Here is a 25237-nt window from a genome sequence, read left to right as displayed (position 1 = left end):
CTGCATCAAGCCTTGCACAAACCTAAGCAGTGAGCCAGGCTCTGTTCCAAAGGGCTTACAGTCCATACACTATATTACGAAGATGTTCCATGTACATCATCTCTCCCTACCATAGTGCAGGTGCAAATCCAAAGCAATTACTCTCACAGCAAAAAGTCTGCTGAATATAGCGTATGCTTGATTTCTAAAATTGGAAATTTAGAAAGAGTAGTTGCTCTTTGACTGCTCAGCACTTTCCAAACTATCAGCACGTGCTCCACAGTTTGCCCATGCGGCCAACTAGTTACTGCACAAGGCACTCCAGGAAAGCTCCTAAGCCCTCGTAAGGCAGCAAGGCTCCACAAAGACACACTGGCTCTGGGAACTATGGGACAACAGTGCCAACACAAACTATACTGCCTGCTGCTCATGTGTGCTAATTTTCAGTCTTAAAAAGAACAAAGCTTTGAAAAGTGGACCCTCAGCTCCTTTGACACATGCTTATTCCCTATTCTAAACTTTACAGGACTTCACAGTAGGGAAATTAAAGGTACACACAGCCACCAATGGAAAATTCAGAATAATAATCTGGACAGGAAAACGTTAAGGAATACAAATAGGCATCAGGCTCAGCATAAGACATCAAGAACCCATCAAGAAGGGCATTATTTTCCAAATGTCATTTCTGTGTTGACATCCTTACTACATATTTCTTATAGCCTTTTTACAACAAGTAAGTAGCTAATCAAAGTGATAGAGTCTGAAGACAGGACATGATAAAGCACACATTTCAATCACATTAAAATTCCCAATAGTCAACATTGTTTCAAGTGAATGCCCTGAATGTATTTGATGAAAGGCCTGATTCTTGCCTTGCACACAACATTTTCACTGAAGTCAACAGATTCTCATTCAGGATCTAAATAAAATTAATGTACTATATAATGATCGTACTAGAATAAGTTAAAGGACCTCAATGTCTTTGCACTATTCGTCATATCAGTGTGTCATTCTTTAGAGTTTACCCACAAAATAAGACCCAAATTTTGACTCTTTTGAAATCTGAAAAGAAAACCAAAACACTGTAGCAAAAGCCATTTAACTGAACTTGATAAGCAATAAAAATTGTCATGCTGGCATCTCTTTTTTCTTGAACTAAAAGATGTTGTTGCAATTATACTGCTTTCCAAATTTCCTTTTAATTATAGGGAAACTGCCTGCATTTTAATACTTCTGATAACTTTAAGGGATTAAGGTACATGCTGGTCACAATTTAAAAATGCTCAACCGCAGCAGTATTCAAATTCAGTTCATTTGTTGCCTAGAGGAAACATCCATTAACAGAGAGCTATAACATTAATGCCTACATCTCCTGTAGTACAGACACATAACTAAGACAAATCATGCCTGATCTGTATAGATTGCCTCCCTCCACTTAATGGTGTTCTTACAGTTCTGCTCTAATACACATTCAAAATCAGCTTCAAAAATGAGAAATATCCAACTATGCCTGTTATTCTCACATTCATGCATTTTATCTCTGCTTATGCAACACATTTGTAGTTGGTAGCCTGCAATTAAAGAGTGCATAAATATACTTTCCTAGGATCAGATCTTAAATAAGCCACTTTTCAGAGTAGAAAAGAATACATAAAACCATTAACACAGGCAGCAGATCTGCTTCTTATGTATAGTCAGAATTATATTAGAAAACAAAAGAAAAAGATACTTAACATTCAATGTTGATTTTTCTGAAGATGCCAACACCTATTTTATTTAGTCTACAGTTCCTTATTCTGAGACTGGCAGAACTCCCTTTGTCCTCAGACCAAAATGGACCTCCTATGCCACACTGTCATCTTATGTACCTGCCTCATGAGCACTATCTTTCAAAAGTTAATCTATTCCATGAACTGCAGAAAGGTGAAGCTTGTGAGAATAAAAGCAGTCCATGAAGACTAATTTATTTTAAAAAAAGCTTTCAAATTTCAGCTAGAGCAACAAGATTCCTGCCAAATGATACTCTGAGGCAGACCTATAAGTAAGCCACTCCTCGTTCAACAAAAATAGTATCTGTAGAGGATTATGACTTAGATCATTGAAACAGAGATCCCAATAGAAAATTACAGCAAACTTGCAAAAACTCAACAACTCTGTCAGTCCCAGTCAACAAATCAAACTTCAGAAAAGTTCTTTCCAGTACTTAAGAAAACTGAAGTACTAGAAAGGACTTGTGAGGAATTTGCATAAGCCAATTTTAGCCTAGCAAGGCTAATCTCTTCAGGCTTCCACTCAAACCAGAGAGTGACAGACTATGTATGCTTGTTTTGAATCATTTTCTAAAGAAACTTTTCTCATTCTATTTTTCACAGCTAAAGTCAGACAGACTAGCCTTGCAAGTTCATTCAGCATGGTATTCAAAAATGTAATAGCAAGCATACTGTACAAGCCTGTAAAGCAAACTTGCAAGCAAGCACCATGGGAAAAAAAATGCTTTGCCAACTGAATATTGTTCATATCTCACAAAAAAACAACGTGGTATTTTTGTGGCTGGTGAAACAGGTCCTGATTGGAACTAATTCTGCACTAAAGAACCAAACATAATTTTTTACTAGGAGCTGAATCCATCTAAAATGCTCTGGGGCATAGTGGAGGAATAACCACAGATTTGCCTTTGGGGTATCTTTGAGAAAAAAAGACGGGCAGCTTTTCTTTTCTATCAAGTGAGTCTCGGTACAGTCTTTGCTTTACAAAAACATCATCGTCTTCGGCTATGAATTTTTCCAAGTAGAACCCAATGGACCTGCATGCATGAAGTGGGTAGAGAACTGCTTTCCTGGGATATGGTTATGGAATAAAGGGTAGGCAGAAAGAAGAGATGCTTACCTGCAGTTTTGTCAAGTCACTCCAGTGAATATTGTTCACTCTCCTAAGTATGCACTTCCTGAGCTCAAAATCGGGTTTGTACTGAGTGTCAATGGCTTACGTACTCTTGTCTCCTCACGTAAGCAAGAGGGATGCTTAGGGCAGATGAGTTGGAGGGTGGTTCATGGGATCACTGGCATGGCATTATAAAAACCAAATACTACTGCAGGGTAAGTCACAGCACTTTCTTCAAGTACATGTCAATGACTGGCAGGCCCCAGAAGCGAGTGATCTGGCTGCATCACTCAGAGATGCACACTCCTCTGAAGTGTAACCAGTGCTGCATGCCTTGCCATCAGGTAAGAGAGACTCTCCAATTAGCTGACTGAAAGAAAACAACCTGTGCAACTGTCTTTATGATTCCCTAGCACAGACTGGCCTTTTGAGACACTTGCTTTTTGGCAGCTCTGTTTTCTCTGGTCCTGCTGGTAGAATACCAAGCCTAGGACGGATGCCTGCAAGTCCAGAACAGACTAAATCATTTCTACTCAGAAACTCTGCAGTGCCATACAAATCCAGTGGATCACTCCACGTCAATGACACCACTTCTGCATATTGAACTACAGGGCCAGCCACTAAAACAAAATATACTTGCAAGCAGTCTACAGGCATACACTTAGGAGGCTCAGAGAAGCACGTTAGGAAAAATGAGATAGCATAGCATGTGAAGCTATTTCTGTAGTAAAATGAATAGATTTTTTTTCTCTTCTCTCTACAAGAGCGCACATTATATATCCAGGTGTTTTTTCAGCATAGATTTTAAACCAAGGACAAAAAGAAAAGGACATGGACATCTTCAGGAATTTTTAATAGGAAGAACAGTGGATTCTTCAGCTGGGCCCTCTGCAAAATGACAAACAAGACATGTGGTTGGAACTGTCTCCCCAGGAGCTCTGAAGCTGCCAGTCCAATAGAAAAAACAAGTGCGACTGACACATGTCTTGGTCTTAGGGCCATTCTACTACAATGCATAAATGTCATGGCTTCCATTCATTCCACTAAGGCTCATCTAGCAGTTGTTTTTGTCTTACTTTCCTAGATTCAGGAACAGTCTGTTTTTTCCTATCTTACTCTAAATTTCTAAGGGCGATTGACTTTTTCCTCCTGCTAGAAATTCAGTCCCACAACAGGAGCTCTATTCAGGTCTATCACTCATGATGGGAAAACCACTTGAGCCTCAGGCTACACATTCTCTTCTTCACCAGCTGAAAAAAACTGCCTTTTTGGTAGCAATTACATTTGTGGGGGATGGGTGCATGTGTGTGATGAGATTCAAGGTTACATGGTAAATCCCTCTTACATAGCATTCTGTAAAACTGCAGTTTCCAGAATCTATCCAAAGTTCTTATCGCTTCTGATTATTTAAGGAAATTAATTTACCTGTGTTTTTTCCTCATATTTTAAGAACATATTTTCAGCTTGACAGATTCAGCTGTTACCATCTGTATGCAAGTTCAGTACTTGTGACAAACACTGTGACAAACCATGGACTTAATTCACTATTAAAACTTTTGCACGTGAGCCTTATCAGAACTTCTAATACCAAAGGACTCATAAAATGTTGTAGAGAGTTTGTTTGGTTTGTTTATTTACTTACTTACAGTTTCAGTCTTTTCTCAGAGATAAACACAGCAGAAGAGTAGCTCTTAAAAGCCACTCTAACATACGCCAGGGTTGAAAAAACTACTTCTGAATGTCCCGTACATTTTCTGATCTAGAACATAGCAGAACTTTCAGAAATACAGAACACAGCTCTAGGAATTTTCAGCTCACCAGTATCAGTAAACATAAGAGATAACAAAAGAAATCTTAGGACCTGCAACAGTTTTGCAAACTACTTTAGATTCCAACCAGTAAACTATAACTTAAATATAAGTTAAAACTACTCTAACTCTTAAAATTCTTTAAACAGTTAAAAATTTGTTCCCATAATAAAATCTTAAAATTAATGACTTATTTCTCAAATTCAAGAAAACTAGTTTGCTAAGAAAGAAAATCCTAAAAAAGATCCCAAGAATCTGAGGAAATTTCAAATACTCTAAATATTAATTGTTATTCCTTGAATAATAGTTGATATTCCTGTTATTCCTATTGTAACCTATTCCATTCATCTAGCATACTTATGAACAAAAACATAATTTGAATTACACTAAACTGTTTTTTGGGTTTTTGTTGTTGTTGTTGGATTTTTTTTTTTTTTTTTTTTTTACATGGAGGAATGCTATTTTCCCAATTCCACCATGTTGCATACATCAACCATACAGGGTCTTCACACACTATGTAGTTAAGCTGTGGAATTCCATGATGCATGATCTACCAGATACTGAAAAGGAACATGGATTCCAAAAGTAACCAGACAAATTCAACGAGTTTTTTCAAGAAAAAACCCAAAACATTAGCTCTTGTTCAGGAATTCCCTGAACTGCAAAAGGACAAAGGCCAAGACAGCATCCTGGAAAGTTCTACAGTATGATCCTACCCTCTTTTTTGGGCACTTATTCTGGTTATTTGGACTGTTGGTCATTCTGATACTGAACGCACAATTAAAGGTCTTCAGATGTCTGTCAGCATAAAAAAAAATAATGAGTTATAAAATAGTCTGCAGACAAAGAAGACTTCAGACAAAGTTTTCATGACAACAGTTAAAGGTTTTAGTAGAGAATGCATTTTCTTGTTTTTAGTTTTCACCCTTCGAACAACAGTGATTTGCTACAGTTATCTCCTCAGCCGCTTAGGGTTCAAATAGGTCCTCCCTGGGTTTTAAGGCTTTTTTAATCTTTCTAAATCACAATCATGCTAGCACAGTTAGAGAGAAAGAGCATTTTCACACAAAGCTTCTATGCATGCTCACAATGGAGTAACTGAACTACTTGTCTCCTCACATAAGCCTTGTTAACAAGAGAGCTCTTATCTGCCAAAAGACTTTTCAGAAGCTTTCTCCTATGTAGGTACCTCTATAGTCCTCATTATCATAGGGTAGCAGAATTGCTCTTAGCTTGACAAGTGTGAGATTGGACATTGTACAAAAACTAAGACACTTTTTTGATTAGCTCAAAGTTTAACTCCAACCTACTCAATATAAAATAATTACCTCATTGTTTAGACATATCTCGGATAATAACTGCATTACTAATAACTTATCTCACTTCCAGGTAAGGATTTCTTTTTTTCCCTCTCCTTTTTTTTTTGGGGGGGGGGGGGGGGGGGGGGGGCAGCGAGGGACAAATCATGCACCTATTCTGACCTGAATATTAAGGGCGTCAGGGCCACTTTAATACTGGCAAGACCACACCATTTGGCAAGTAATGAAGACGTCATCAAATTCTTAACCCTTGAGATGATACCAGACTTATGGCTTTAGTTTAGTTACATGAGAACTGGAAACAGCTCAATTTTTACTACTCTGTTGAAAACATTAAATATTCTCCCTCATCTTCGATTTACTGCAGCCCTTCAGAAAAACTGTGTCAAGAGATCTGAGAGTCAGAATAGCTGTCAATACACGTTCCCCTGATTTTCAACATCCACCTCCAGAGGATTTTCTGATATCTAACTGGGAACAGGGTGCACAAGTAGGAATGCAATGCTTTGGAAGAGCTGTCTCTGGAGGTCTTCATTAGTAAGATGGAAAATGCCAAAAAAGTCAGTATTAACACCCCTTTCAATAAGTATACTTACTCTACAAACCTTTTTGCTGCACTGCAAGTGATGAGTTTGGAAAATAACTGGATCAGGAAGACTATGCAAAGCCTTCTGGAATATCCACATTTTTCTTCTTACCTCCTGATAAAGGTCACTGAGATCCTCATGATGCGCCTGCTTCGAGCATCCTGGAAACTCCCTGACACAACAGGAGTCAGGAGGCCAGTCCATCTCTGTCATTTCCAGCCAGTCTGTGAAGTATACCACCCCACAACATTTAAACTGCAAAGGAAGGATTAGCCAAGATCAGCAACAACACCACTTCTTCACAAAAGAAGGTCAAAAACTCAATAAATTTCCATTAAAACCTTTCAAAATATTCAAGTAGAACCAAAAACACCCACTAGAGCTTCCACACATTCTTGTGCTGTGCCTGGACATAATATGCGGCTGAAGAAAAGTAATAAGGAACACAGTGACCAATGCATACATCAGAGGTCAATGTCTTTGCCCTGTCCTTTGGATCTCTACTGCTCCCTTAAATGACACTCCACAGAAATTGTCCTATCCTGTCATTCTGCTATCGTTATTACAAGGGACTAACACATGATAATCTAATGTGAAAAGACAGTAATGAGAAACTACATATTTGGCTACAGAAACTGGCAAGGGAAGATTAAGGCCTTATTAGTAAGGAGTATTCCTGCAAGTCTACAACAGACTACGAACAAATATGATAATGAAAAATAAACGAGAACAAGAATACAGCAGAGATTTATCAGAATACAGAAAAAAAGGAGGAAAAAAAGGGAGAAAAAGGTACAGAAATCATAAATACTGAAAAGGAAAATGAAAGTGGAAGGAGAGAGTATCACAGTAAAATAAATGCTGCAACAGAATCAATCATAAAAATAGGAACACTGGCTGCAAAGCAGATGAGCCATAATTGGCTATAAAATCCACCAAGAGTAATAACCTGTCTTCTTTCCTGAAAAGCACACCAAGGGATTTAAAGCCAAATGACTACCCTATCATATTCCTAGCTGCATTCACATCAGAGAGAGCTGAAGCAGCTATGCCAAAATTTTTTACTGCACTGGATGGGGAGGTGATATGACTGAAAAAAAGGCCTTGCTGCAGGAACAAAATAGTGCTTCTGTCCAAATGTCCACTAGTATCAGCCTCAGGGTTCGTCATTCTTTCCCTGCTTCCTTTGACCTGTGCGCTTCACATTTGCCTCACCTGCCCACTTCACAGCCACAGTATATATTACTCCACTTCTCAGTCACAGCCCAACACATCAGTGCTCAGACACCATGTCTGCACACATCATGTCTTAAGTTGCCAGTTCTCTTACAAATCTCACTTCTTCCTTTTTTTGATTTTCGCGACAGGTCAAATGTCTCTCTGTATTTATCTGTTCTTTACAGAGTCAAAATTCTCCTCGAGTTCCAACAGGGGAGTTTCTATAGGAAGCTCAAGCTCTGGCTCCTCCTTGTAACTGTAAAGGCAACCTCCTTGAACATCCTCTTTTTTCCTATCTTTTTTTTTTTTAATTGTTGTTTTTCCCCAGTTTTTCCTTCATGATTTCAATTAATGCTTCCTATCTTCCTTTGCATATTCACAATTCTGATATTAGACCAGCAGGAGGGAGGCTGAGTGTGGTTGCATGGGGGGTTGTGAGTGAGAGACATTTCCAACTCGCTTGGATGTGAAAACAACATACCAGGCTCACAGATCCAGTATCTGAGTTATAAGTAGACAAAACAAAAATGGCACCCCACCAAATAACAAGGAGTGGTAAAATAGCCTGCCCAATTAACTTCATACTTTCCTAAAATCATTCCTCTGGTCATATATGGAACATAAGAAATTTAACTTATTAACTATTATTATTTAACCCCCTGCCCTCCTCCTCCTAGAAGAGATAGGCAGTAGCTTCTTTGGCAAAGAAGTGGAAGTTTTGTTATTAACATTCACTTTAAAGCCAGATCTCTCTCAGGAACAGTCCCCCAGTCTTATTTATCCAGGCATTACTATGACACTACAATAACCAGGAGCATAAAAGGCAGCCTTTTATTTAATCAACCTATATATTTAAACCAAGATATAATACCAGCTCTAGTCAAGGAAATCAAGACCACTTGATTATATTACCTCAGGTACAGAACAGACACAGACACTCTGCCTTCCAAATGTGAAGAATTACTGGGTTTCACATGGCACTTCAACAGCCAGGGGAGAATAATAAGTTTCAGCTCATGTAGTGCTCACTCTTTCTTTCAGGTTTTAATATAAATACAGACTAACCAAGTGTCGCCAGGAAATGTTTAAATAAACAGGAAATCTGTGCAACAATGATAGATTTCAACATTTCAACAAGAGCAGCACAATGACAGGCATTTAAAGCGTTCTTTTCCTGCACGTGAGTTATATTTGGAGTTAATGGGTTTTACCTCGGGCAGTTTCATTTTTTTGTAACATAATACTTCATTCTTTAAAAACAGTTCTGAATTTCAATAGGCTACAGGGCAAAGCCGTGAATACATAAGCCAGCTTTTTGGTTTGTTGTTTTCCCTGGTCAAAGGAAATAAAATTCCCTGATCACTTTCTGAAACGACAGCCAAAGAGACCGTTTTGGCATCTTCTTGGAGCTTTCTTTTTCATTCACTTCCAGGTATCACCATATTTTAGACATGACAGCTCTGCTAAAGGAAACTAACAAAGCATACAGGAAGGAGAGCATACAGAAATGTTCATTTTATTTTACCAATAGATTTTTAATTCTATACACATGATATTCTTAATATAATAATCTTAAAAGGTGTTTGTGTCCCACCATCACTGGCAAAAGAGAAGAAAATGTTACTGATTTAATTGAATTTTACTTATTTTTGGATTATTAGTGGCATATGCAAACAAAGAGTTTTAATACCCTTTGAATATGTTTTTTAATTAGGCTTCATGCACTGCACCATAATTACACCAAGTAACTAGATGCAGACATTCTTGAATTGCACTGCTAGATACTCCAGTAATACTAAGAATTATATGCCTACTTAACCGTACTTAAATCAGCTATTTAGGCTGTCATGACTGAACACCACTTCCAACAACTGTATGTTCAGTATACATTTTCCGAGGTGCAAGTCTTTAGGAGACATTGATTAAAGAAAAAGAAAAGAGGGAGCAATGCACATGCACATATCAGCATTAGATAAAGCTACAGCATGTCCTGGGAATAAAAAATGTAAGTTCTAAGGAAAGGGGAGACCCTTCAGAGTCGTAAAGATACATGGAGTTTTTAGAGCTCACAAAAGCTGAAGAGTTGGATATCAAGTTATATTATCACTACATAGTCTTTCATTAAACTTGCACTCCTCCTTTTCCTTAACAGATAAATACCACTTACTGAACAGGAACTACTTCATGAATTAACTGTATTCTTACCTCCCTCTGAAAGAAATTCCAAGCCTGGCTAAGCCACTGGTATCTAGGTAGGCCATAATTAGTCATCCTGGCTTTTAGAGTGATCATATCAGACCACTGCACTGGAACCTGAAACAGAGAAAGAAAAGGGATTCATACAACAGAACTCTTGAGTTGATAAACAGACTGGTTGGCTTGTGGCTCCAAACCCAGAATTTTTACCTATTTAGAGACCTTTACAGTGCGATGACCAAAATACCTTCATATTCAAGGAAAACAGGAAGATAAGTGCTTCTGTTCTTAAAGATATTAAAACTTCATGAACATTTATTGAAACAGCCGGAAAAACTTATTTGCATCAGACTTGCTTACAGATAAATGTACACTGGGAAAGCAGCTGCTGTGCTCTGGAAAGATTCAGAGATTGTTGGGTACAACTTAATTAGATCATTACCAGATTTGTTCTGGCATAAAACTTGAACCAAGACTCATCCAGGCGAGCAGGGATGGAATTCATCTGTCCCAGTTTAGAAATCTGACTTGTAGCTGCCTAAGTCAAAGATAATCACTCAAATTGCCTTTCTAGTCAGTCTAGTCAGGCACCTGATATGGGGCAATTCATCTCACCTCAAGACAGGTATTTTAAATAGAGCAGATGAATCATTCCCTTGAAGTCTCAAATCCACTTCTTCATCTAAGGTTGCAAACTCAGATTTAAATACCTAACTTTTAAATATATAAAACTAGATGAATTCTACCGTGGGAGAGCCTTTTCACCGACTTGGTGGCTTTGACTGAAGTCTAGCAAGCAGGTATCCTGAATGTATCCTATTTCAGTATCTTTCTCAAGAGCAGTAACAAGACATTGGATTCAGTGAGCCTAACTCCTGCACACACATACTTATGGCCTTCTTTGAAAAAAGAATTATTGAAGTATTTTTTCTAGTATGCCTATTCTGGAATGAGGGGCTGGCCCTCACTTTTGTCAGGACTACAACCCACAATGAGCAATGTGTTAGAAACAACGTAAGCAAGGGCTATGGCACTGGGCATGCAATGAAGTTAAGAGTAAAGATAAGAAACTGACTTCTGGTCCGGCAGCACAACTTTCAGTCTGTCAAACTAAAACAAGGAGTTAAGACTTTATATTTGCCCTTCTAGGCACACATACTGTTCCTGATGAATTTTGCCTTCTACTCATTAGCTTTTAGTAGTCATGGTGAAAGAAATCACAATTGCAGTATCAGCTTTCATTTGGAGGTTGGGAGAGCCAAGTTACTCTAACGGCCAGAGCTTAGCTATCCAATTCAATTTGGAACTAATGGTAACAACCTTCTGTGTATGCAATAAATGTAAGTTAAGTAAACAAACAATCACAGTAATTCCCAAGGAGCCTGGTCCTTGTTGTGCTAGATGCTCTACAAAAACACAGGAACAATCTCTGCCTGAATGACCCCTCAAACCAAATAAGAACATTTAATAATATTTCATCCCTGCTGGGTAAGTTCTACTACAATTTTCATCCGCTGGTAAAACTTCATACATCATATTAATAAGAACTGAGAAATTTAACACACCTCTCACATAGCAGAACTTCTATTTCCTGTGCTTTATGGCTTTGAACTTCCAATTGTCCACATGAAAAATATATGTTAATAGTAGAGAACTAAAAAATACTTATGAAAACAACAGAGTATTCCTACTTCGAACTTTTACATTCGTCGCTATGATAAAATAATTTGCTTTTGTACTCAATGCATTTCTCTTTACACTGTGTTGAAAGCTAGCACTTTGCTTTCTTTGGATAATATTTGATATCACTGCACTCCAGCTCGTATTTGCTAGACTTCTTTTTTATTATCTTATTTGAGTTGAATACAGTCCAAGGTTATGCACGTAACACAAGGCGTCCAACTTTTTTATGAAAACAATGAAAGCAGAAAAAAAAATCAATGCAAAAAAGTGAGAGAAGGAAATTAAAAGCATAGCAAAGCAAACTAAAATCCACTGTGAAAAGGCAATTTGAATTCTGCAGCTAAGAAGGGATATTAGTATCTGTATCTTTGTCTACTACTAAAATGTCAAGGTGTCAAACTGAGTACTTCAATTCATCTACTAAACAGCTTCCTGTCAACTCCCACACGTATTAGTGCACAATAATACATGATCTTGAAATGCATTTGTTTGGCTATAGGCCAACACCTTTACGTAGAGTGGAGACAAAAATTAGAGATATTGGTTGGATTTTTAGCACTTAAGTTCTGTAAAGCTGTGTTTGCTGGTCAGATCTGCTTATATAGATTCATCACCCTTTTGCTAGTAAGTATCAAGGTTTGACCAATGCTCCAGTAAGCTGAAAACCCACACTGGCTTTTCAGTCCTGTGGGTGGGACAGATTAGTCACGAGGCACACTTTTCATACTGAGAGCTATCAAGAGCTTGAAGGAAAACTGTATACAGGGACTCTTACAGCAGACTTGTCCATATGCCAAAGAGAGCTCGTGTTGGACTAGCAGAGGTGGTTATGCCACAGTGACATTTTTGACAACATCACACACCCACATACACTAATGCTAACAGATTCTCTGAAGTCTGCAAGGGGTTCCTGTGATTTTATGCTACACTGAAACCAACATGACAGCAAGTCACCCCGAGGTATTAAAGGGAGTGGTCTTAACTCTATCTGGTAGAGTAGGAGAAAGCATGCTCTTTGGAAGTGATCTCTGCTCTTCCAAACTGCCACATTTCCTATGGGTCTCAAAACACTCCAGTAAGTAGCAAACCTTAGCAGCAGGAAAGCTCGGACTAGTGCACTTACTACCTGATGAACATTAGTGTTATGGCTGTGGGAAAGGGGAGCAGGGACAGCTGTGTTTTGCCCTCCCCCCCTTTTTTTTTTGTTCTGTTTTTTTGAGGAAAGCAGTGTCACCAATGTTTAAGCATACGGTAAGGCTACGCTGGCTTTTCTCAGACTAGCTCTGGGTTTCAGTAGCACAGGAGGTAACTGAAAGCTTGGGGGGGGGCAGGGGTCACGCTAGAACATACTGTAACTTCAGGTATTCAAACTGAATAGTAAAGGCTGGAGAAGGCATGTATCAGTGCACTGAAGGTTATGTTATATCAGGCAGCTTCCACTGACAAGAATTCTGTGGAATGATGGATGTTAGTTATAACTGTCATTTTTGACAAAACCCTTGGAGAGCGGTGCCCATAGGATGAAGCACGCCTCTTGTCTGCATTGCCAATTTTAAAATGCATCAGTGTAAGCTGACATTCAAAGTAAAGGGATAGCCTTAATTATTGTTATATTAGAACACTCTTCTGGAACCTGTATAGCAAGGGAATGAGTTCTGATACAAAATGCTGCCACATTTCCTCAGATCTGCCAGAAATTCCTTTAGTCTCAGTACTGTGCAAATATCAAGAGAGCTCCCTCCCATCTTACTGCAATATAACTGCTATACATTGGCTGCTGTTTAAAAGAGTGGCATATTGGGCATATCTTGGCAACTCAGAGAAAATAACTGTTCCTCTATTCATAAATATGTGCCAAGCTGAATACAAAATGTAAGGATACAGCATTCAGTAGAATAACATGTCATTTTACTTTCTGTTGTACACTTACCCATTTTCTTGTATGATGGCTACATGTCTTCAGCTTGAAAATTAAAGATTGGTTCAGTTATAAAAGCCAGAGAGAGATAAAACCTTTTCATAAGTTTACAGAGACATGTTTTGCATAAAAACAGCATTTATAGTTTGTGGAGACAGTGTGAAGATTTCAGCAGATAGCAAGTCATCTATTGAAAGAACACACTGTCTGTTTACAAAACAGTAGAGAGTTATAGCTCTTTAAAAAATGAAAAATTTTCAGAACAAAATCCTTTCAACTTCTCTTATCTCCTCTCTCAAAACACAGACCTTAAACCTGTATTTCTTTCTTAATCAAACTTCCACTGACTTCAATGAGAATCTGCCTAAGCATGAATCAACTAAAAACAAAATCCTTAAATAAATAAGGGTTCTGCAGGATTTGGCTCTCAAATATAAAGGGGATGAGGAAAAATCCAGGGAGGACCTTTCAGATAGACATGCTTTCCCAGAAAAATTCTCTGTTTAAAAAAAGACAATCACATGAAGTTAGACTGTCAGAATAAAGGACAAAGAGAAACACTACAGCAATTAGAAAACAGCTAGCTAATGGAAATCTTTGTTTTCTTCTTCTGAAAAAAAATGCAGCCTCCTTTTCTGACTCACCGTTATTTCCTGCTCATAGGTCCAAACACCACAGGCCAGTTCAACACAGAATATTACTAGCAAGCTTCCAAAGTACTGCAGAAAACAGAATGGCCTTAGTTAGTTTTGATATTCAAGTCAACTTTGGAAAAAAAAAATAAAGGACACCTCAAAACACTATTAATACAACATTAATACTTTAAAACATAGCTGAAGGCATGGAATCTGAAAAGCATTTTTGTAACCAAAATATTAAATATTCATGAAGCAAACTTTCCAAAAGCTTAAACTACATGACACAGAACATTGTGACATTCCTTACTGACTTAACATGAAGCATATGAAACATTACCATGGGAATACAAATTCATTTCCTTGTTGACTAACAGAACAGGGCTATCATGACACATTACACTATAACAGTCCTAAGTGTGACAAAAAAAATTCTCATATATGTGAAAAAAATTCTGGTTTTCAGTTCTATTCATTTAAGTTACATAAATACAGGTTATGTTAATGACCAGAAGGGGGAAGGAAAAAAAGAAAAGATTGACAAGATGGAAAAAAAACAAGGTCCTTGAAAGCTGTGTTCTTATCAAAGTGATTTAAGTAGTTGAGGTCAGGTATAAATGTACAAACACTTATTGAGATAGACTGAAATATCTTTGCCCATAACAAGAGCTAGCCTTTGAATTATTTAAAAACAGAAAACATTTGTATAAATGAAAAAGCTGCACAGGTGTTGGTAGTCAATGTTCAAGAAAAGCCAGTTGCTGTGATTAGGAAGAGCAGAACTAACTTCTATGTAATATCAATAAACCATTTTTGAATTGCAAGGTAAAGCGGCTTGGAAATTAAGACTGCTTTAACTGTTCTCCTCTATTAGGAGTCACTTTCTGAGCTTTTATTTAAAGCAAAAGCACAATTCCATTCATTCTTGACTCCAAACTGTCTTCCATATCAATGGACTGAGCTCCCCTTTTTCTTCAGTGCACATGACTAAGTTAGTCTTCATGGATTTTAATTTTATTTGGAATGCCAAAGCAATGAACCTATGATTTTAAGCTTCTCCTGTAGACTGATTAGTTCTAGTATTTCTCACTCCCTGCTTTACTAGGTTTCTTCCTCTCCTCTATTCTTTGGACTAAGGCAGAGATAAAGCCTTTAGGATAGCAGTGCTCTAGAAGTCTGCACCTGCCCCATGCTAGCTTCCCCATCTCTACTTCTTTTGAGAGAGATACTGAACTGGAATACTTACTCAAAGAAACACCATCACAATATAAAACGAAGGAAAATAAATTTATAATTTCCTTAGTAAGATACATTCCAAAAGGCTGTTAATTTAGTTATTTCATTCTGGAATGTATTTAGGACAGGTATAAAAAACAGGAACATGCAGAGAGAGTAACTGAAATATTTTTTGCTATTGAAAGGATAATAAGCTGTAATAGTTAAAACAGAGAATATAAAACCATAAGTATTAGGATTTAAGGCTCACCTATACAGCATATTCTTCATTCAGCCAGTCTGGAACTGTGCAATTCACAGCAAGCTCTGCAGCTATGATCAGTGTCTTCTATTTACCACTACTTGCTGATCAATCTGACTCCCTGAACTATGCTTGTAGATGCAAACAGGCAAATTAAAAATAAGCATGTAAAGTACCCATGTGAATTTTCAAGAGAAACTTGTACTCGTTTCCTCTCCCACTGAAGGTCTGTTTTACAAATAGAGTGTTGAAAGGAGAGATCCTGTTTTAGCAGTCTCCACCATGTCATATTGCATTCTCAGTTATTAGAGTTGGATAAAACATCTCATAGCCTTACAAATCAACACTATAAGCTCATGCAGAGCACCAATACAGGCCTTCAACAGCCAACATGTTTGTCCTCCAAAGGTCCAAATATAGGAGAAAATTTGAGTCATACCTTGTAAAAATAATGATGCTTTTTTTTTTCTAATAAATAAACTCACAAGCTTCTAGATAATATACTGTGGTGCCCATAATTTATCCAAATGGGTCTTAAAAAAACAAACAAACAAACACACACACCCCCACACAGAAATCTACTTCACAAAGTAGAAATGAGGAAGCAACACCACCTGCTTTAGTCCTTTTAATTGATATGAAAGAACGTTTTAAGGGTATTATGGGTGGTACTGATATTTCTGAGAGTAAGAGCAACTAGATGTTTATATGGAAAGTGATTTTGAGTTCTCAGCTGTCAAAGTAAATTTCAGCATTTTTATACTCTGATATAGCAAAAAGTCTGGGACTGTTTGCTATCCCCAAACCTTGTGCAAAAGTCACTGACCATGAGGAAAGTGATACATGGGGGGATATACATGTGGTATGCTCTAATCTTACAGATTTTTAACATTTCTGTTAATTTACAGTTCCTTTTAACATTTCATTGGTTCACAAACCTTTACATTTTATACTGCCTCTTTTTGGTAGCATATAGTTAAGAAAGTTTCTGGTAGTGATTGGAGACAGAAGAGCCAAACACATGATTTTCTCCAGTGCTGAATACAGCCAGAGATGAACACTGTTTAGCCAGATTCACTCATAAGCCATTTCTGGGTCTGCCAGGAATTAAGCAGTTCTAACTCTAGCTGCCTCTGGACGCAACAGAACACAGCAGAATCAAGGCCTCGGACTGTCTTGAAAAAAGCACATCATCTGCTCATAAGGTAAAAGACAACAAATGACACAAAGAATTTATACATATGAAATTATTCTCTAGGAATTGAGCAACTGCAGTCACACAAAACTCTCTCAGAGATGAGCTTCAGTTTCACTCTGCTGTTGAAGGGGAATTTTTAACTCTCTCTAATGGTTTCCAAAACAAATAATTTTTTATAGAAGTTGTGTGAAAAAATGCTCTGAAGTCATTATTTAAATCTATTATCCCTGATTTCAATCTTCAAAATACAGAAATTATTATTGGTTTCAATGCCAATTTTTGTCCCCAAATAAATTCCCCAAAGAGTCTGAATGCTAAATGCATCTTCCTGTAATTGCAAACTTCTACTTTTTGCCAGTTACAATGATACAAAGAAAGGTTTAATATTTCTTCATTCTTCTTATGGGCTCACCAGCTGCATTCTGAAAAGCAGACTAACTGAATACCATTGTGCTTTACCCTCAAAACAGTGTCACCAGGTCACTGAGGTTACCCCCTCCCTCACAGCACTCTTGGCCATCACCAAGATATTGTCTACTTTTTGCAGGGGGACAGGATGATGCTGGGCAGAGAAGAGGGAAAGCAAAGAAGGGAGAGACGGTTTTTGCAAAGATACCTACAGGTTATCAAAAAATAAAAAAATCTACAAGCAATAATATACAGTCATTATCACTCCCACAACTAGAGACCTTTTATATGGCTAATCTTACAGATTTTTAACATATCTCTTTTGTACACAGTCAGTAATCACTACTGTTCTCTTCCTGTTAAGGCTGAGCAAAGTCACCAGGAAACGTAAGTGGCTCCTTCACCGTGTTACAAAACCAGCTGAGTCAGTTTCACGGAAGAATCTCCATCAGCAAGGCTGCAAAAAAACTAAGATGCGGCTTCCTTGAGAGAAGCTGAATGACTAAAATGCTGATAGAAAACATGCTTTGGAGAGTAATGAATCAAACTAAAAAATATTTGTCAATTAAAAAGAATACAGCAGACACTATCTGCTCCTCTCCCAGCCATGAACATGCAAATGGCCAAGATCCTGGATTTCAACCTCTGTGCAGTGTGAAATAACTGCTGTCAATAAGTAGGACTAATTCTTGTAGTTGTAGGAGTAAATCTTCTACAAGGGAGGAAGGAATGAAGCAGCAGCTAGGGAAAACAGTTGCTTTCCAACAAGAGCACCTCTTATAATATCTGGAACCTCACACAACTGGATTCTCTCTGTAGCAATGGATGGGTATGTTTACTCAGCTCCTTCCCCGTAATATAGAGGTGCAACACTAATGGCCTGCAGAAGCTTGAAAAACTGTATTTTTCCAACACATCGGCCCTGAGATGGAGGTGAAGGAACTAAGGACTCTAGAGTTCAGAAAAGTCTTGCTCCTCTTCAAGTGCACGTGAGTAAACAAAAAAGAAGTGGGAATAGAAACAGAAGTGCTCACTGGGAAAACCATCCTCAAAGAGATAGGGAAAGACAGGAGGATGAAGGGCCAAGGAAAGGCATTAGGTCTGATCCCTGAGTAATTACTAATACCTGTTCTGCTGGAGTACTCTTCATGCAGCACAGGTATGAGAGTGACCATAGTCTACACCCTCATTTCCTGATCTAAAACTTCTGATGAAGAAAACACACACACACATTAATAGCATGGAAAAGCATTACAGTGAATTCTCACAGTCAGTGCAGAGTCCATAGGAGACCACACTCAGCTACAACAAGTTTAAGAGTCTCCCGAGAGGTCTTCCTCTTGCAGAAGTCAGAATCGGACAGCCATAAGCCAGTCAATATAAGGAACTCATATGCAATAAGACAGAAAGGGATAGTGAGGGCAGTGGAAAATATGAAATGGAAATCCAGTGATGAAATTTGGCCACAGACGTGAAGAAATAACCCTCAAGTAAATAATCAAGGACAGAAATAGAAACAACAAAAAAAGACTAGCATTTCATTTACAAGTTGTGTGCTAATTCAGATAGCTATCTGCACAATGACTATCAGAAAGTCTATTTGAAAATATGTATACTATATGTATACTATACTATTTGAAAATATGTATAAAAGAATCATCAGAATAAGTCAAAATTAGTGTTAGAAAAAATCCATCTTGACTGTCTAAATAGAACCAACGGTTTCGGTCTGAATAAAATTCCTGCACTTATCAGTCACGTTACTTAACAGGGTACAAGTTCCACATATGTCAGTGCTAACATAGGAGCTCTAACTCCTATAATTCTGTTTGTAAATAAGGACCCATTAAAAAGATTCCTAAATGCCCAAACTATCTTCCTCTCTTTCCAAGCAAGGGTAAAAAATAAACTGCAAAATGAGTTTTTTCTTAGCTGTGACAGGTTTTTGCTATTTATTTATTCTACCAAACTAAATGAATGACCAGTACCATGTAATACACTATAGGAACACATTTCTTTCCTGCTCATTACAATAATTACACAAAAAAGTAGCACAAAATCACAGTCATGAAATCTGATATTTTGCATTAGCTCAAAAGGTGCTTGTTCCAACAATTCCCACTCTGCTCAGAGATATGCGCTGAAGAGGACATATGAAGTACCCCTCAACACAGAATCTTCTTTCATGGCTTTCTACCTGCAGAGTACAGGATTTTTTTTACTGCAATTGTGTGCAACCACAGGACAGGATATAAAGCATGATGTTTTATGCAGAGGTGCAATACAAGACTCTCGTTGTAGTTCTACAGATCTTTCTGTTTGTCTTGACTATACCACATGATGCCTGTAATTAATCACTTATTATTATTTGTCTATGCTTTTCAGGCAGTAGGTGAAAAGAATTGGTGAAAAATACCCTTCTATTTCCATCACTAACACAGCACACACGACCATGGAAAACATGGGACTTCAGACAACACAGCACAATGAGTGGGTTTTTATAAAAGTCTTCTTCATTGCCCCCCCATCCCAGTTCCCATTTAAATACCCTTACTCTAAAGTATTTCCAAGAACACAGAATATTTCAAAGATTTTATAGCAGTGGAAACGAATTCAAATTAGCAAAGGAAAATACAGCTAAAACTGAGGTATGCTGCAGTAGTCTCCTTCAGTGCAACAGCCAGGGCAATGTAAATACCCTGACACCCTATTTTCAGCCAGTGATGACTCTACTGGCACAGATACAAAAGCCACATGACTGTCCTCTGAGGATGCCCTTCCCAACCGTAGCACAGGCATTATGCCAGAAATGAAGCTAAGAGCAGGAGCAGTTGCCCAATGGAAATCTGATGACTCAGGGTTCTCACTGACTAACATGACTATCGGTGTCTCGCACCAAGCAGCCCAGGCAGGTAAGAGCAGCTATGTTACAAAGCTGTGCATACCCAAGTACGTTTCTGAAGCCATACTACATCACTCTTTGTTCTGCCACAGCTAGGTTCAGTATTTTCTTTTTTTTTAGTTCCAGTGACCAATGTCTCATCAGCATTCAACTATCTTAACCTGTAAAATGGGTGAGCTATTAGCCCAAGGGGAAGGAGAATCAAAGAACTTACTACACCCACAGCCATGCTCACGAAGGTTACACTAATAGCAAACTTGGTGAGATCACTTTGTTTGCAGATAGGAACTGTGATTTGGAAGCAAGAATCTAGGCAATTCATAAAAATGCAAACTGGGTTTTGTGGCAACCTACGTTTCATCAGAATTGGAAAGGCACAAATGTAACAATCATATCTCTTCTCCTCCCTCAAACCTCACTTTCAGTTTGCACATTACATCATGTTCCTTTTACTGCGATTAGAGCTCTAATTCACTTTTCTGACAACTTTCTAATTAACTACTGCCATCCAAGAAAAACTGAAGAGACTTCATAGTCTACTAAATTCTCCCCTAGAGGACTAATATATCCCATCACACAATATACTCAAAATATTGGGAGGTTCTTAAGTCCATTTATAGATACAGAGAGCAAGAGAGTATTCCACGTATGAAAGCAAATGGCAACCAGACAGGGGCTAACACCTAGAATCAGAGGTTACAACATGCTGAACAAAAGTGAGTGTGATGAGTGTTCAAGCTGATTGGAGAACCAGGTCCGGAAATCCTTCCATTTTTGAAAAACGTGCCTTTATCTGAAGAACCAGTTTACTTATTAATGAATCACTGTTCATATGCTCTGCATTTCATTTAATAAAAATATTTTTTTCAAGCTTTATCCCTCTCCTCCCAAGTGTTTTTCTTTTCTTCAGAAGATATACAACTTTTTCTTTTTTCCAGACTGAAGAAAAACCACAGCCCTCACGTCAGACCAAACAAAAAGTAGCTGATCAGCAAGTCCAGCCTCCTCAGACTTCCCTGTCGTGCTCACACCACCTTTTCGGGCAATGTGGTCCACATGGAAAGAGAGGCAAAGAAAGATCTGAGGGAGAAGGGCATGGGCTGAAGGAGATTCCAAGGGTGAGCAGCTGCAGAATGAAACCTTACGGGAAACTCAAAAAGACCAGAGTATATGGTATGTGAAACAGATGCCAAAAGATTTTAAGAGGGTTATGCATAGCATTTCCCAATGGCTAACAGCCTGAGAGTGTCAGCCTGGTTCTTCTGAGATAGAAGCCATCCAGACATCTGTCTGCACCCTAAGAAACGTCAGATGACCACCAAGAGAATGCCTGATTACCAATGGGAACCAGACTCTTTCCATGAAAAAACTAATAAAAAGTCTGTCCTCGCTCACTAAGCTACAAGCTACGGTTCCCTTTACTTTTGTTGTAGTTTAAAACTAATGAGGTTATTTTAATGATTAATCCAGCTACACTTTTTAAAAATGGAGCACATACTCATTAAAGAGAGTCAGCCTAGCAGCATGGAAAACTGAAATCCTGTTTATCCACTCCCACAGTGCTGACTTTCCCTTGCCCCCCTCCCCTTTTCTCCTTCCCCAGCTCCCTTAGCCCTGCCCTAAAGGGATTAACAGTTCATTTGTCATTCTGATTTAAAATTTGGTTTACTTGCTTGACAACGCAGAATTCTGAGAGATGCAGTCACAAGTCAGCAAGGAAACAGCCTGAAACCAGCAACTCACAGCATTAGCTCCTGAATGCCATCCAGTTCTTCAAAATAAATACATTCCACAGCAAAATGACCAAATGTCTATCATTTTAGATTTTAATTTCCCAGTTCAACAAATTTTAATCAATCTGTAGAAAGTGTCTTAAAGTCTGTGACCTTCACAAAAGACCCTAAGTTTTATATAAACAACTACCAGTCTTTCAGAAATCTTTATAACTAATTTTCTGAATTAAAAAAATGGTGTTTTTCGCATGGAAATAAGCATTTAGATTTTTTTAAGACACATGCCCAAGTTCTTTTGACTCACCCCTTTACCACCTGAAAGCTTTTTTTAAAACCCAAACACAAAATTTTTACAAATAGTAAGAACTTCGTTCACAACATGCATTCTTCTGAAATATTAATGATCTGTTTAAAATTTTTACTTTAACATCTAATCATTGCTTACATAAAAAAAACAGGTATTATTTTGGAAATAAGCACGTGCACCCCTCAGACAATTATTAGGATTTATTTGCCCAAGGCTCAACTACCACAAGTCAATGAACTCCAAGGAATAAGGGTCACTGCAAGGTCAGGGTAAAGTGCTGAACAGGACATAAGTAAAGATACACATTAGACGATAATTTCCTCAGGGCTTAGAATATTCCCTTCCCCCTTCTTTTCCCCATATTTCATAGGATTTATATTGAAACCAAAAGTTTCCCATTCTGCACAGATTTTCAAAACACAGCCCCCTTCATCTCTCCATGCCCCTTTGTTTTCTACCAAGGAAATTAAACACTATAAAAATGCCTCTTTGGTCAAGAAAATCTTTCTTCCTTGTAGAATTCAGTGCTGATATACACAATACCTCTGCCTGAGCATGCCCCAAAACACTTCACATATTCACCACTTTGCATCAAAAAGTGTTCTTCTCAGGTAAGCAGACCTCATGCTGCAGCTTGTATGCACGCAGCAAAGTGTCCCTAGTAAACCAGTGAAAAGGGCAAGATTAGACAAGAGAGAGAGAGAGAGATGAATTTACCTGATAGGACATCCACTCCATGTTCAGTCTGTGGCAACAAGAATGGAGCCGAACCACAGACTCAAGGCATGCCTCACTGGTGAGGCTGGACTGCATTTCAGACAAGACACAGAGGTTTGGCTGGGCTTTCTGGTTCTGTTTACTCATTCGCTCCTTCCTTCCTGTGACTCTCCTGTTCCTTATTCCTTTCAGCAGAGAAAGGAGAAGCTGGGTCAACAAGCAATGAGAGAAGGCGAGCTGGGAAGGAAGAAGGGAAAAAAGCACTACAGCAGCAAGACCGTATATCATCTCAGCAATTCCACACCTCCCTCTTCTCAATCAAGGATACTTTCTTATTCTGATATCACTCCCATTCTCAGTATCTCAAGAACCCTGTACAAGTCATGCCAGTCCCTGCCCTTTCCGTATACTCCTAGTACCCACTTCCATCATTCCACTTCACCAGCCTTTCTGTTATCACCTGCCCTTTCCATCAACCAGTGAAGATCACTCCAGAGCCCCTTTTCAGCCCTGGTAACATTTCAGCTGCTTCTACAGCCCTGGACATCAATGACATTCAAGGACTTGGAGAGAAGAAACAGTATCAACAGCATAACAAGAAGGAATAGGGGGAAAACAGGAACAAAGAAGATAAAAGTAACAAGACTTGCTCCAATAGTTTTGAATCATGAGACCAGGCAGAGACACTTAATAGAAACCAATAGTCAGGAAATATATTCCAAAGCCCAGCCAAAGTATCTGCCCTTATCGGGTGAGCCTAGAAGAATAGCTTACAGAGGAAAAGTTGTCACAAATTCAGGCAGTAGACTTCATGCTGAAAACTTACTGGAACTGTAGAATGGCTAGTTTTGACAGATGTTTTCCTTTCACTTAGAACTATACTTTTTTCCAAAATGATGAGCGAGTGGCTCTTCACTCTCACAGAAATGCACGAAAAAGCCCATTCTGATGGACAGCACCATAATCACACAGTCAGACCTTGCTGTCACAAATCAAAACTATCTTCCCGCATAGCCTTCTAGTTGTTGGACAGTTCTTTTTACTCTGAGTGGTTGCTGACTGCATATAACAATACTGCATGGGCTCTGCCCTTATATTACATGACCATGTGTAAAAAGCAGCTGCTAACCGGAGGGGTGAAGTAAGCAGATCATCACTGTGAACACAACAAACACATGTGGATTGAAGCCAAACATTTACAGGAAGACCTGGATGCTCCCACTGGCTCAGTTCCTGTCTTGCTTCCCCCCTACACACACACTTTTCCCTCCACGCTGTTCAAATATGCAGCTGCCCCTGTTTGCTGTTCATTCAATAGACAGTACTCTCCATCTGTAAATGCCTCCCAGGAACACATTAAACTATGCAACTAGTACTTCTCATCTGTAAGCTCCTTCTCCCAGCAAAGAAAATTTATGTGCAGTTTCAAAGCATTGCCTTTGAAGAAATGTTAAAAGTACACAGACAGTGCTATACATTTATGTTGGAGAAGGCAACGTCAACAAAATACAGCTCATGCTTAGACAGGCAGATTTAGTGGTTGGCATTGAACCCTAGTATCAGTGTAGTCTATTCCACTGTGCTGGGGAATCCTGTAGGATGTACCATCTCCTGCAAATCCAAGCTTTATTCTGTAGCAAGATTGTGCAAAATTGATTAGCATCATCCATACTGTTCTCAAAATCCAACAGTTTATTTGAACTAGAAATGCATATCTGAACAGGTAAGGAGTTTATCCTCTATCCCATGCCAAAGCAAAAACATGTCTGATAACCATTAGCACAAACATCTCCTCAAACAGTTCACCTTTAGAGCAAAGGTTAGAAATGTGGAAAACATTTTAAAAAGTTTTAGTCCTATATTTATTGTCTGCAGAAAGTTGCTCATATCTGAAACTACTGGGATATTAAAAAAAAATCTGCAAACTTTAAGTGTACTTCCCCTTACAATTGGAACCTTACACAAACAGCACTTATGAATGCAAGATAAATATTCTGCTTTTTCAAGTACCATAAAAATCCTCACTTACCCACTGATTATTTGAATAGGAGTTTTAGCACAGTTCCAGCTTCTCTGCACTACAGTATAAAAAACCCTCCCATTTAAATCCGTCTTTCGAAACAGGCTAACCTGTCTTGACAGTCTCTATGGCCAGATACATAAGCACAAAAACACACTACTTAAGATTAAAAAAAAAACAAAAAAAAAAAAAACAAAAAAAACCCAACACACTAAACTAAAGCATATATTTAAAAGCCATTCAAACGACTGC

The 25237-nt window shown here is 38.3% G+C and overlaps 1 protein-coding gene across 3 annotated transcripts in view; it reads right to left on the bottom strand.

The window, feature by feature from the left end:
- Nucleotides 1-25237, bottom strand: part of TSPAN12 (tetraspanin 12) — a 51237-nt gene that overhangs the window by 3058 nt on the left and 22942 nt on the right. For 2 of the 3 annotated variants that reach the window (XM_026113520.2, XM_026113521.2), the window contains exons 5-8: nucleotides 22966-23202; nucleotides 14233-14307; nucleotides 9997-10104; nucleotides 6685-6828 (exon numbers count right to left, since the gene is read on the bottom strand). In XM_026113520.2, the coding sequence (XP_025969305.1) occupies nucleotides 6685-6828; nucleotides 9997-10104; nucleotides 14233-14307; nucleotides 22966-23202 (564 nt within the window). The remainder of the gene's footprint in view (nucleotides 1-6684; nucleotides 6829-9996; nucleotides 10105-14232; nucleotides 14308-22965; nucleotides 23203-25237) is intronic. The other variant, XM_026113522.2, reaches the window with a different exon arrangement.

The sequence above is a fragment of the Dromaius novaehollandiae genome, chromosome 1 (assembly GCF_036370855.1).
Source record: "Dromaius novaehollandiae isolate bDroNov1 chromosome 1, bDroNov1.hap1, whole genome shotgun sequence".
Lineage (NCBI taxonomy): Eukaryota > Metazoa > Chordata > Aves > Casuariiformes > Dromaiidae > Dromaius > Dromaius novaehollandiae.
This window is presented reverse-complemented; position numbering and strand designations above follow the sequence as displayed.